At 37.6% G+C, this 14,552-nt stretch overlaps 1 protein-coding gene across 3 annotated transcripts in view; it reads right to left on the bottom strand.

Moving 5' to 3' along the window:
- The window catches only part of RAP1GDS1 (Rap1 GTPase-GDP dissociation stimulator 1), a 147,461-nt gene extending 134,294 nt beyond the window's left edge, over positions 1–13,167 (bottom strand). For all 3 annotated transcript variants that reach the window (XM_037141639.2, XM_037141640.2, XM_037141641.2), the window contains exon 1: positions 12,938–13,167. In XM_037141639.2, coding sequence (XP_036997534.1) covers positions 12,938–12,941 — 4 coding nt within the window. In that variant the 5' untranslated portion in view covers positions 12,942–13,167. The remainder of the gene's footprint in view (positions 1–12,937) is intronic.
- Between the last annotated feature and the right edge of the window lie 1,385 nt (positions 13,168–14,552).

Below are 14,552 nucleotides of genomic sequence, written 5' to 3'. Positions count from 1 at the left end.
CCCTTCACTTTGCAGGATGATACCCAACCAACCAAGCCATACTGGTCAGGGCAAGGTTGAGATTTTTAAAAAGACTTTTTTTCTGCTTTCTTATGGGCATTCTTAAATGAAACTGCTAATAATTACTTCAACAATATGAAGGTAAATAAAGAATATCATAACTACTAGTACAGTTTGATGCTATTACTACCCTGGTTCACACAGACTAAAGCATTGGCAGTTTTTTTACTCACATCTTATTAGAGCAAATGTCAACACAACGAAAAAGACAAATGTCGTCTGGATGACATTATACAAAAAATTTCTACCTGATGGACACTCTAGTAGGATATCCAGGACCACATCCCTACCTGAACTGTTGCTCTCATCTCAGAATTTCAGGCATTTTTTTTAACTTCAAAGTAAGGTATATACTATATCAGACTTTTGTGCATTGCCAGTTCATGACAGAATCTAAAAATATAATGGAATTCTCTGTTATAAAATAAGAAATCATTTATGTTCCATGTCAACCCAGGAAAACGCAGCCTTAAAAATGCACATCAATAATACTAACAGGCTCTAGTGATGCCTGATACAACCAGTGACTAATTTCGTAAGACTAAACCTGCACTTTATTAAAAATCCTAGGATATCATTCATAACCAAGGTTAATATTTATTTCTTTAGGAGGGGCCTGGTAGTTTCAAGAAGTTGATTTTTTTCTACAGAAAAAAAAACTGTAAGTATCTCTTCTATAAACTAAAAAGTTGTAGGGTATCATATCTCAGATATACTTGTTTAATCTTATTAAATGGATAGTAAGTTAATTTTTTTTGAAATAAAGTATAAATAATGTATAACATCTAAGTTCTTTTATAATTAAAGTAAAAAGTAACTATCAGGGAAAAAAAGTAACAACACTGGGGAAAAAATAAGACATAACGTTAGTCAAATTACAGCAATCTGTCAAAACTACCCATTAATAAGTAATAAAAGCAGTTCAGACTTATTTGGCACCACCTATATTGACACCTGGGTCTTTTAAAACTTCTTCCTTTTATCCCAACCCCAATACTCTTTGCTTGCCATCCTTTCCTCAACAAGTCTCAACCTAGACGTCACCAGCCCAGAGACCATTTTTGCACATTCTAAATCTCTTCTTCACTACCCTCCAGGGTCACTCTCTATCACTGCATCCAACCTTCACAGCACCAGTCACAATTTCTAACATTTTTTGCTTAATTTTTAATATATGCTCCCCCACAGTATTGTACAGGGCACCTTGTTAGTTCTAGTAGTCCTTTGTTTATCTGCAGTTTCACTTTTCACAGTTTTGATTACTTGTGGTTAACTGCGGACCAAAAATATTAAACAGAAAATTCTAAAAATACACCATTCATATCATAAGTTTTAAAGTGTATCCTGTTCTGAGTATCTGAGTAGCAGGATGAAGTCTTGTGCCTTCCTACTCAGTTCCACCCTGGATGTGAATCTTCCCTTTGTCCAGCTACCCACGCTGTATGCTCCCCGTCTATTAGTTACTCAGTAGCCATCTTGGTTATCAGACTGACTGTCATGGCACCACAGTGCTTGTTTCAAGGAACCATTATTTTGCTTAATAATGCCCCCAAAGGACATGAATAGTGGTGCTGGAAATTGATATGTGCCAAAGGGAGCTGTAAAGTGCTTCCTTTAAGAAGTGTTGTATAGTAAGATACTTTGAAAGAGAGATACTACATTCTCGTAACTTTTATGAGTGTATATTGTTATAATTCTTTTTTATTATTATTGTTGTGTGTGCCTAATTTTTTAATTACACTTTAAACTAAAATTTTAAATTAAACTTCCTATACATCATAGATATCTATGTATAGGAAAAACAGTGTGTGTGTGTTTCAGTACTATCCTGAGTTTCAGGTATCCACTGGGGGGTCTTAGAACATATCCCCCTCAGATGTATGCTGTATAGTCATTTCATTATACCTATTACTTGGCACATAAGAGGTACCCAGTGAACATATGGTTGATTAACTGACTGGATAAGGGAATGAATTTCTCATTTAGAGAGCTGTTTGGCTATCTTCATTTAAAGTGAAAAAAAAAACAAAACAAAACAGTAAACATTTATTCAACAGGTAGTTCCCACTTTGATGAGTTTTTAATAGTAACCTGTTTCTTAGTGAGACAATATATCTTTCAAGTTTTATATCCTTTCCATCATTATTGTTACATAACTAGCCACCCCAAACTTACTGACATAAAACAAAAGCCATTTTATTGTGCTCACAGATTCTCTGAACCAGGAATTCACACAGGGCACATTAAGGATGGTTTATCTCTGCTTCAGCAGGACTGGAGCCTTGAAGCAGAGTCTCAAAGTCTAGGGATGTCTCTGGGAGTAATTCAGTGGCTGAGGCCGGTATCATCTGAATCATCTGATAGTTCACTCACTCACATGTCCGATGACTGGCCTGGAAGTACTTGAAGGCTAGGACTGACCACATGAGATATTAGGTCTCTCCACATGGCTTGGTTTCCTCAGTGCATGGCAGCTTCAGGGTCTCTGACTTAGTGCTCCAAGCAGGTGAGTGTTCAAATACAGTGGAAGTAGTACTGCCTTTTAAGATTGAGCTAAAGAAACCATACAGTATTACTTCTGAAGCATTCTACTGGTTTACCAGTCATAAGTGTGCTCAAATCCCACAGAAGAGAACTCCCCAATTCTCAATGAGGAGTAGCAAGTTCTAAAAGAATATGTGGGGTTAGAGATATTGTTTGTAGTTATCTTTGGAAAATATAGGCCCTGGGTGGGTAGCTGAGTTGGTTAGAACGTCGTCCTGATAACCAAGGTTGCGAGTTTCCTCCCTGGTCAGGGGACTTACAGGAATCAAGCAATGAATGCATATACAAGTGGAACAACAAATCAATGTCTATTTGTCTCTTTCAAATTAACTTTAAAAAAAAGGAAAGTATAATCTGCTCCAATAACTTCATACTCACTGCATGATTTTGTTAAAATAGTAAGTAGTACTATTATTGAGGATATATCCTTTGATTGGTTTAAACCTCAATATAAAATAGTGTTTCCCCCAAATGACTATATTTTCAGCCATGGAAATAGAAATGAAAACTCTCAACTTGGAAACAGAAATTAAATTTTAATATTTAAAATTACCTTGTGAAATAGGTGTTACTATTATCTATATTTTAATACTTGAAAAAGTCCTGGTTCTTTCCACTGAACAGGCCGTCTGCACATTACCATCTTAAACAAAACCCATGCAGATCTCACGCATATCAAAACTGTGCAAAGCAAGGACTATCTGGATCTTGCTTTATATAGATGTAAGCTCTTCAAGATGAATTTACTACCCAACCATGTTAGAGAGCTGTACTAGCTAACAGCTGTGTACAGATCTGACTATGTTGCAAAAACAAAAAAAATAATCACAATGAAATGTGCCAGGAAGCACTCTCTGCTATAGTATCTCAAGAATGGTACAGTGCTACGTGCATACTCTAGCTTTCAGTAAGTGTTTAACTGAAGAAGTAAATGAATTCGAGGCAAAATTTCCAGATTGTTTTAATTAATAGGCACTTGTATATTTCAGACAAGCTGTACTAGATGCTAAAAAGGTAACATGATCTAACCTCTCATTTAAATTCTTAGGCGTTTCTGTTTCTCTTTTGAGAACTATGGCCTTATCTGTATCTACTATTCATTTCTTTTATTATTCTTTATCTACCAGGCAGAAGTGAAGCTTTTAAAAAGCAGAAAATGTGGTTACTTGCACTACGTATTTTTTCACTTTCCATAATGCCTAACATTGTAGTCTTGAGTTTCTGATTTGACTGATAGTGTTATATACAAGCCATACAAATGTGACACAGTGGACAATTATTCTTTCTTGGAGCTGATCACTATCCTCCCCAGGAATGCATTCTAGCGATTAAAAAGATATTAATTTAATCAGCTCATGTAAATTTTCTGTATTTGTTCTAAACGATTTTATTTTTGAGACCAAATATCTTATAACTTTAAAGATAAACATCTGTATTTCTGTAGAGAATACTCATATATCAATGTAAGTTTTGCTTTTTTATAATGATGTCTCATATTATATACTAAAGTTACTTAAGGAATCTTCAAAGGGGAATATTTTTCCTAAGAGTTAAAGAAATTTTTTATTATAGTAAAATGATTCCTGGTTTGTGTTTTCTGACTATGGAAAACAAAACTTCCATCCATAAACTGGGGAATTTCCTAGTTATTTAAAATTATTTTATAAATGTTACATAATTTATATAAGTATTTAAAATAATTGTAAAATCATAGGATTTTATGTAATTCTTTTATATAAATATTTTAGTTAATTTTATATAATACTTAATGTTGGAAAATGCTTTCTAATATATAAGAAAATAATATTTTATACAAACAGTCCAGCAGCCCAGCACTTTTATGACTTTTTAAAATGCCATGCTATAATTTTTCCTTAAAAATATATTTAAACTCAAGGGCCAAAATATAAAAAAATGGAACAAAAAACAGACCTTGGTTCCAGGGCCGGTACATCTTTATTAGATAACTGAGATTGAAGGCTTCCATATTATAATTTATATTAGTTCCCTATTAAATGGTCTCCCCAACACTTTCTTACTTTCCACTTCATTTGAAATCTATTCCTTGGTTCTTATTCAATAATAATAATAATAATAACAATATGTTAAAAACATATCACTAATACTCCATCTGGTTTAAGGAGGTATTTGATTTTGCAGTTTCTGAGATTTCTCTTATAGCTTTTGAATTACTAAAGAGTTAATTGTATTCAAAATTGTGGTAAAATTAAACATATCACTTTTTGAAAATTAACACATTTATTCTAAACTTAAGAGATTATTGTGAAAATTAAATCACACAACTAGTGGAGAGAAATCATTCCTTTATGTATTGTCTATAGCTGTTTCCACATCATGACGCCAGTTGAGTAGCTAAGGCAAAAACATATGTGGCACTCTCAGTCACATGTGGTTGCTTGATGCATTACAAATCGCAGCTATGACTGTCCGGTATTTCAAGTACCATGTCTATTGTCATACCACAACATTGCATTTTCACCATGATGACAAAACAGAAAAAGTGTCCTTCAAGTGTCATGAATTTAAAGTGATATATGGACTATCTTATTAATGAATTAGAGGAAAAACTTACTATATCATGCAATGACACTACAGCTATGCTAGAAAAATATCACATACACCTACGTTACCAGACTAAGCATTCATCATACTCACAATTCATAGGAAAGTAATCACCAGAGAAATTAGAAAATATAAAACAAAGTATCTCATAACAGCAGAATTTCTAGAGAAGAGAAGAGAAGAGAAGAGAAGAGAAGAGAAGAGAAGAGAAGAGAAGAGAAGACTGCAAAGTATGTTTCTGTGTGGCTCATTTGTTGCCAAGCAAGAAAAGGTGCTTACTCATGGTGAGTTAATTAAATTGTATTTTAACTACAGCAACCAAAGAAATATTTGGGGCAAGGGGGACTTGTTTAATAGCCTTCAATGAAAACAGCTGCTTGAAGAAGTGAGGACACAGGGCAATATTAATATTCAACTAAAAAAAGGGTAAACGAATTTGAGAGGTTTCTTGGTTCTTGATGAGCTTGACAGATATGTGCGATATTGCTTAGGGTTGTTATTTTTGATAGGTCAATGTTGAGCATGAAGTGACAAAACAATTGGCCTCTACAGAAAGTCTGCATAAAACAACAATATGCACGAATATTTTCTAAGCTGAAAAAAAAAACATGAATGCAGTACAACCTGAAGTGGAATCTGCTATGTTACAACTGATGATGGTGGAAATACGTGAGGAAGAGAAAAAGGCTTAATTGAGTAAACCTACAAAGCTTGTGAAAATGTAAGATAATCAAAGCCTGTATTACAATAAATTGTGAATTAATTTTGTATTTTGAATTTCAGCAATAAAAAATTTTGATGATAGTTACTCTCATCATATATATTTTGTTTTATCTACGTAATATCTTTGATTTTGCCTCTTGGCCTGCATAAAGCCTAAAATGTTTATCATCTGGTCCTTAAGTTAAAAGTCTGCATACTTCTGCTCTACAGTGTGGTGCTATTCAAAGTACAGCAGCATTTGAGAATTTTTTGATAATAAAAATTTTTTACCCACCCCGCACTTACTGAAACAGAATTTCTGAGGTTGGCCCAGTAATTTTTTTCCCCAAATAAGCTCTCCAGGTGATTCTTCCACAGGCTGAAGTTTGAGAACCATTAAAATGGGATTTTAGAGATGAATTGCATCCCCTTGCATAAATTATTTAATACTCTGAGTCAATAAAATGGGGATAGTGTCACCCACTTCACAGAATTCTTGACAGGATTAAAATTAAATTATAAAAACATTTTTAAAAGCAGTAAAGTTAAATATAACTGATACCAGTAATTCTTAATAAATGGTCATTATTAGTCCAACGGTATACTGGAAAGCCCCCTTGTACCAGCCCATGAGATAGAACTATTAAATTTTCAGAAACTTTGTAAGGCAGTTATCAAAATAGATGTTATTAAAAATAAAATTATATAAACTTAAAATTAAGTTATATTAGAACACTATAAAAGGTAATACTCAAAACTCATTACTAGTTAATTATTTCATTACATTTTATAATACTTGTTTTCATGAGGTTACTACGTCTGTGTGGTAGATACACTACATTATGGCAGGCTGCATTTCATCTCTTCCCTGCTGTGCATTCACAGGAAATGCGCAACCACCAAAAGTCTATAAACTTTTTGCGCAAGCACTTTGGATTAAATATTGACCAGCACACCTCTGATTATAATTATTAAAAATTACACCATACAGTTTTGAGCTCAATGAGTTCAAATTTACTATGCATGTAGAAATGTCTAATAATCTACTAGATATACAGGTACAGCCCAGAGGTACATATTTAGGTGCCAATAGTATGTAAATAGTAGTTGAAAGCAAAGACAACAGTCAAAATCGAGCAAAAACAGTCTTCAGAGAAGAAGCCAGGTCCTGAGCACATACAGAAAAATTTCATTTTGTGAGCAAAAAAAACTTTGGAATTTTAAGTACAATTAAGTTAAATTTTAAGTACAATTAAGTCAAGAAGTTAACTACTTCCATTTATCAGTATCTTAATTCTCAGTTTTAACTCCTAGAATGTTTTAGGCAACAAAAGTTGTATCAATAGATGCAGTGAGAGAATTACGTTACTCTGCAACTTGAATCCAGCATCCATATCTTGGCCAGCATGGGTATTTTAGGCCATCTATTTAGACAAAGCTAATAAGTTGGTTCAAACCCTGAAGCCGCTACCTCAAGTATATAATACCCTCTGAATACTAAAGAAAAATAAGTTATATATGGATGATTATAACATATTTAAAACATCAATGATACTAAGTATATTTCATAGTTTCATAGAAAAAGAATCATAGAAAAAAACAGACTTTAAAACCACTCTAATATCTTCATTTATTATTATCTCTCTCCACAAGAAAGAGCTATTTGCCAAGTTAAATGTCTTGGAAAATATTTTAAATATTTAAATTTTTTCCTTATGGTTATGCAAACATTTGGTTATCTAAAATTAACATGGAGTTTCCAAAGTAGTATATTTTCTTTCTCCCACCCTAATGTTCATGAGTGGGTATTAAAATTTTAGATCATTCTTAGGGCTACTGTAGTACCACCAATAGCTCCAGAATTCCAAGCTCAGATTCAGGCAATCTGGAACCTCTGGAAAGAGCAATCCCAACATTTCTCCAAAGGTACCTAGAAGTTCCAACATTTCACTGTGAAAGTTAAAACTCTATAGTTCTAAAATAAATTTAAGCTATTACTGCTTTCTAAATAGTAGTATTAGACACTTCAGAATAGGATACTTTCAGGTATAGTGAATTTAGCCTTTCTCCCATATGGGAAAAAAATGGGCATATACAAATAGATATAATGCCAACATAAGAAAAATGATCATCTATGTTCTCTTAATTAACTTTAGTGATTATCGGCCTACAAAAATATTTTATCACTCTACTGTGACCTGCACAGTACAAATAAACATACTATTTTTTCACAAAACCACTCTTGGACTTAAAAATACAAGGAAAAAAGACATCTATATTGCTAAATACATATTTACAGAGAAAAACAAAATTCCAGGAAATAAGAATAAAATTAGAGGTACACATATAACTAGAGAAATTCCAAATTTGCAAAGACTAATAGTAAATAAAAAGGGATAAAACCATTTATCAGTAAAGAATATGCAAAATGTCATATAAAATTATAAAACCATTCCTAAACTCACTCTGCATGACAGTTATTTCAAAAATAAAAGTTACTATACTAAGTCACAAAGACATGTCAAAGAGGTATGAGGCATTATGGTGAGATTACAAATTATTCTCAGGCAAGAAAACAGCATGTGTCACTCCACGTAAAGTGGAACATTTTAAAAATGTTAAAAGAACCTATGCTGCCACTGGCTAAGTAACTCAGTCAGAGTATAGTCCTGATATGCCAAGGTTGCAGGTTCAATCTCTGGCCAGGGCACATACAAGAATCTACCAAATAATGCATAAATTAGTAGAACAACAAACTGATGTTTCTCTTTCTCTCTAAAAATTCAATAAGTAAAATTTTTTAAAAAATCTAATATACAGATCTTTAAACAGGACAAGGAACACAGAATGACTATACATAATAAACTCTATGTCCACTTACTCATTAACATTTAGCATTTATAATTGACCTCCATATTTACTATACCTCTTAAAGCTGCTTTTAAATATATATATACTGGGTAATATTCTAAACAAACCACACAAACTTGGAACCTTTTCTCAGTCCTTAATGCTCTGGCTGTTGTGAAGTAACAAACTTCTTGACAATTCACTCTTTCTTGAAATCAACTACGGGCCAATTCTAGAATTTTCACTCTTACCTACCTACTCCTGTCTTTTTTCGCTGTCAAATCATTCTACTCTTTACCCTAACTACAGGGTATTCCTCAAGATTCTTACCTTGGCCAAATTTTCTCTTTTTTCCTTGTTGCCTCTCATCTTTCCATCTGACTTCAAATATCATAACAGAGTATTTGTGGATCACTTCCAGCTTTCTAGTTGGAGCCTCTTGAGAACTAAAATAAGTTAAATACTTTGTACCTAGTTTCAGTCAGTAAATAAACTTTTTTTTATCCTCACTGGAGGATATCACAAGAGAGACAGGCAGAGAGAGGGAGAGAGAAACATCAATATGACAGAGAAATATCAATCAGCTGCCTCAATTACCTAACTATTCGCTCCTACTGGCCATAGAAACCACTACCTTTTGGTTTAAGGGATGATGTTCCAACCAAGTGAGCACCTGGCCAGGGCAGTCAGTAAACTTTTACTGCATAGCTACTGTGTGCCAGACACTAGTGTTAGGAATGTATTCAAAACAGTATGAAAGTCCTTGTCATTAAGGAACAGATCATCTAAATTACAGACCAAAGGTACAACTCAAAAGGCCCAAAAATAACTACTCATTTTTCCTCTTCCAATAGGTTAAATCTGTATTACTAGGTTGCACATTCTCATTACTGCCAAGGTGATAATGTATGACTCCTTTCTCAATTCCATATTCAATCAGTTGCCAAGTAAATCCCGTTCTTTATTTGCAATATTCTATTCCTATTGCCTAAGCCTACCTAGTTCAGGCCATTAAATATTTCCCCCCAAACTACAGCCACCACCTTCTGAAGCCATCTCTAATTTCTTATCTAATTCATCCTGCACTTCACTGACAGATTAATTTTCGTAAACCATAGATGTGATCCATCACTTCACTATATAAAAATATTTAATAGTCCTTCAGTAGACAAGTCAAATCCAAAAACTTCCTCAGCATGGCATTTACTCTCCTCTACTATCTGGTCTTTATCTATTAATACTTTTTCATCCCTGCCACCCACTATTTCCTTACCTTTTGCTCCAGGCAAACATGGCTATTTAATCGTATCTGGAAACTCCTTGAATATTCCCTCTCCATCTGTCTTCAGTTAAGCCATCTCTCTCCTCCCATCCTCAACCTGACAGTCTCCATTCATTTGTATCTTTCAGAAGTTTACCCAACCTTTGATTCAAATAACATCATTTTTCTAAAATCTTCTCTCCATCCTAACCCTGTAAAATATATGTAAAGGCTATTTTTTATATCACTTATACTTTATTTCTACTATAGTTACCTATGTATGTTATAAGCCTTCCTGTTAAGATTATGAACAATTTGAAATATGAATGTTTTGTTCATCTTTGTCCTCCCACAGTACATTGTATTCTGATATTCAATGTACTGTATTCATGTAGCTGATATTCAATAAGTATTAAATACATGTTGAATTTATAATAAAATATATATTTAAAATAACAGTATGGTCCATAAAATTATATAGAAAGTTATCTTCATTTTCTTATGGAGAAAAATCACTGCCATAAGGATATCTTTTTTAAAAGTCATCTTATTTTTTTATAAAGACAAATTTAAAAAGTGATTTCTCTCCCTAACACTTATCAGACTTCCTTCTGCCTCTTGTGAGTACATGAATAGTTATAAAAACTCCCTTGGCTCAGAATATAAAACTGCTCTCCAAGGTTTCAATTTTACATCATTGTCTGTACCTACTGATCATACATTCAATTGCCTTACCAATGAAAACAGTAGTGTAGGAGGAAATGGCTTGGCTGGAGGTGCCCCAAAACCCATACTGCTGAGAAACCCCACTCTTTTTCTAGAGTGTAGCAGTCATAATACAATTAATTGTACTTCTCTATTTTGCTTCCTCCATACCTCCGTAATACCTATCAACTCAACTGTTTGTTGAGGGCCCATACTTCCAGGTTAACAAGTTAAAAACAGACAGGTTTTCAATAATTAATTCACCAAAGATTTACTGAATATTTACTATGTGGAAAGCACTGTTGGGAACACAAAAATTAATAAGACAATTTTCATCTTCTGGAACTCATGATTAAATATACAACACACACATAAACAGCTCATTATAAAGTAGATTATGTAAGTGCTAAAAAGCTTCCAACAAAGCGCAGAGCTCCATGAAGACAGAGGTGAATTTAATCAAAGAGTTATCTAAGCAGCTTCATGGATTTCTATTTGGCCTTTTTAAAGTCAAGCAATAACTCAAGTGTTTCAAGATTATTTTTTAGTAAATAATTTCATTTGCTTTAAGTATTCTTATTCACTCGTATTGCAAGAGAATGGGATTTCTCCCACTGAAAAGGTACTGATTTGACATGTAAGTTAAATTCTTAATTAAATGGATTTTTTTAGCTCACCTTGAAACATGCAGAAATGTATTTTACAAACCAAACTTGTGGCCTATAATTGAGGATAAAAATTTAGTATGTTCAAGGGAAAGACAAAATGTGTCCAATAATATGTATTAATATTTATGTAAAATCTATAATCCCAAAGAAAGGCTACATATAAATGGCCCACTCAATTTTTCAAGAAATTTGTTCATTATACCAGTATTACATTAAAAGGGAAAATACTAAACAACTGAAAATAAAATTAAGGGCCTTAGATTCATTTTTCATTCATACCCCCTTCTCCTGCAAGATTGGCTTCTTCCAGATATATGGCCAAAGGTCTGAATCAGACCTTAAAGCATTTGCTTTTTAAAAGTAAGCTCCACTGACACCATTTCTAGATTTAGATACTTCCTGGAAGATTCTGAGTTGCCAGGACTTAAGGCTGGATATGCTGAACACCGCATGACAGATGAAAGGACCACACTCATTTCAGCTTAAAATAACTTGCACAGAGGGGTGAGAAAAGTCCCAGTAGACAGATGCCAATGGGGCACATTTTAGAAAGAGGAAATTATAAGACAGGAGTGAAAACAAACTGGGGAACATGTAGAAATAAGTATGGTATTCCAAACTGCTACTCTTGTTTTAAAAACTTCTGGCTTTTAATTACATTACAGAATTCATCAGCTGTTTTCGTAATTACTGAGTTTAATAGTTAGGCAACAAAGTAGGAAAAATTTTCAGAATAAATTACATGTAGTCTCACAATACACATTTGCATTTAAATATTTCATTAAAATCAACCTCCTGAGATTAACTGTAACTACAAAGGAACCAAAATCAGATTAATGCAGGTTTAGGCAGGGGAAGCTGGGAACGAATAACTAAGTTTGGTAATATGCTACATGGTGCAGTTTCATGCTACCGAAGACAGGCGAAAGAGCCCAATAAATGGGATGAGCACAGGAATACTTGTACATTGTATTCATCAAACACTAATTCAACAGCTAGCGGCTCCATCTCTCCTTCCTCGGGTTCCTCGTGGCTTCTGACAAGTCATCCTTTCAACCTATGAGGCTGTCCGCTCTCCCCTAAAAAAATAATTTCCGTGCAGGTGGTAAAATCACCTCACGAACTACTTGCTCGCACTTCCCCGTCTTGTAATGAGCCGATCTCAAGGTGGGGAGAGGTCGCCCTGCCAGGGAAGTTCCGTGGAGTGGGCTTTCTCGCGGTCTGACCCCCGCTTGCAGCCCCGCACACGCGGGGCAGGCTCCTTGGTGCCCGGCCACCGGCTTAAGCAGGAGGAATGGAGGAGGAGAAGCGAGGCGGCGGGGTGCTGGCGAGGCGGCTTAGGTGGCGAGGTGGGCGGTGGTCGGACCCCGCGCTCCGGACCCTAGGAGACCGCAGACCCGGCGTGCGTTCCGCGTGCGCTGACTCTCCCCGGAGAAAGAGCCGTTGTCTCGCACCGGGATTTTTAAGAAATCCGGTAACTTTGAGCGAGAAATGCTTCCCACCCCGCAACAAGCCGAGAAAGAGAAAAATGTCAGGCGATGACGGGGGAGGAAGGGTGACTTACCCATGTTCCTCCCGAGGGTGAGGAGCCGGCAGGGCGAGGCGAAGGACTCCGGTGCAGGCAGCGCGGCGCCGTGTCCTCCCTCTACCTCTGTTTCTCCCGCAGCCAGGGAGGGAACCGCGGGGGGCAGACGCCGGGGAGGAGCGGCAGCTGCTTCTGCTGCTACCGCTGCTGCCGCTACCGCTTCTGCGGGAGACGCGGCCGCGGCGGGGACGTGCGGCTGGGGGTGGGGCGGGGTGGGGCGGGGCGGCGGGCGCAGCCTGCGGCGGGCGCGGCTTGGAACTAGCCGGCGGGCGGCGGAGGCGCGGAGGCGGCCTAAGAAGCGCCCGCCCCGACGCGCAGCCGGAGCGCCCCGCCCGCCCCACGGAGCATGCTCAGTTCCTCCCACTTTTTTTTTTTTTTTTTTCTGGTGTCAAGCGAATCTGAGCTTGCGGGTGGGCCTGTGTTTGCGGACCGGCAGCAGTCCCCGCGGAGGAGCTTGGTGGTTACCGCCTTGAGGGCGGAGGGCGTACCTTGAGAAGGCCGTGTGGGGTGCTACTGAACCCTGAGCTGCTACCAGCCGACTTACCCCAGGCTTGTTACCCCGACTCCGCCAACCCACACCCGGACAACGACCTCGTGTTCTTTATGGGACAATCCGGCTGCAAAGGCGGGAATTTCCCGAAGGAGTAGAGGCCGGCTCACGTCTGGGGGACGTTCTGAAACAAAACTGGGATGCACGTCCAGGCGACGAGGCCAGCGCCTCTTGGAGACGTACTTAGGGACGGCCGTTTTCATGTGGCCTCTGGGCCCAGTGGAAGGGCGCTTATTATTAGCGGGAGTATGGGTGGGACAGTTCAGATTGTCCTGGCTGTAGCTAGTTTGAAAACGGAGAGGTCCGAGACGCCGAGAAGAGCGACCTCTCCAGGATTTCCTCGGGGAGTGTGAGGAGTGTGTGTCGTCCTCCTTTCTGGAGGGGTGCGGCCTTCCATTCCCCAGAGGACGCCTGAGAAGCCATTTAACAGGGGTGCCGTCGGGCTCCACCCTACCAAGATGTACCCAGCTCCGCCCCACTCCCTGTGAACGCGACAAGAAAACAGGTCCGAAGGAGTTGGCTGCTGCCCCGCAGGGTGGACTGGCCGCAGCGTCCTCGGTCCAAAGGGTCGCCGATGGCTCCCGGTACCTCCCAGCTGCTGGGAAAACCTGAGCGGAGTGCTTCCTTTGGCTGGCGCCCTCCCAACTAGGCATGCGCGCGAGGTGGGGCGGATTGGGGGTTCTCTGCCCTGAGGGTGGAGGATGGAGGGAACCTTCCATTTTTCCGCAACCTGATCGTGCCCTGACATCTGACAGTTGGGGTGAAGAGTTAAGACGTGCAGGGGAGAGGGGAGCAGTCAGCTGCACAGCCTGTGGGAGGGAGGCGCTGAACAGCTGAATCGAGGTTTCTTTTCCCCTTGTAACTTTTACTCATTAGATCCAATGTTGAGAAAAGGCGCTTTTTACCCTCTTCATCCCTCTTACTATTAGATCAGTTGCCGTTTGTATGACTGACACTACAAGCTCACAAGTCAGAATGGGCCTTGTAATTTGCTCAGCAGAGAGCAGGATTTATGTGATTTTTCTAAACACAATCGTTAAAAAG

This window comes from Artibeus jamaicensis, unplaced genomic scaffold (genome assembly GCF_021234435.1).
Source record: "Artibeus jamaicensis isolate MK-2021 breed Jamaican fruit bat unplaced genomic scaffold, CSHL_Jam_final contig_452, whole genome shotgun sequence".
In the NCBI taxonomy this organism is placed as follows: Eukaryota; Metazoa; Chordata; class Mammalia; order Chiroptera; family Phyllostomidae; genus Artibeus; species Artibeus jamaicensis.
Note: the sequence above shows the minus strand (reverse complement) of the source record. Positions and strands in the feature narration are given on the sequence as shown.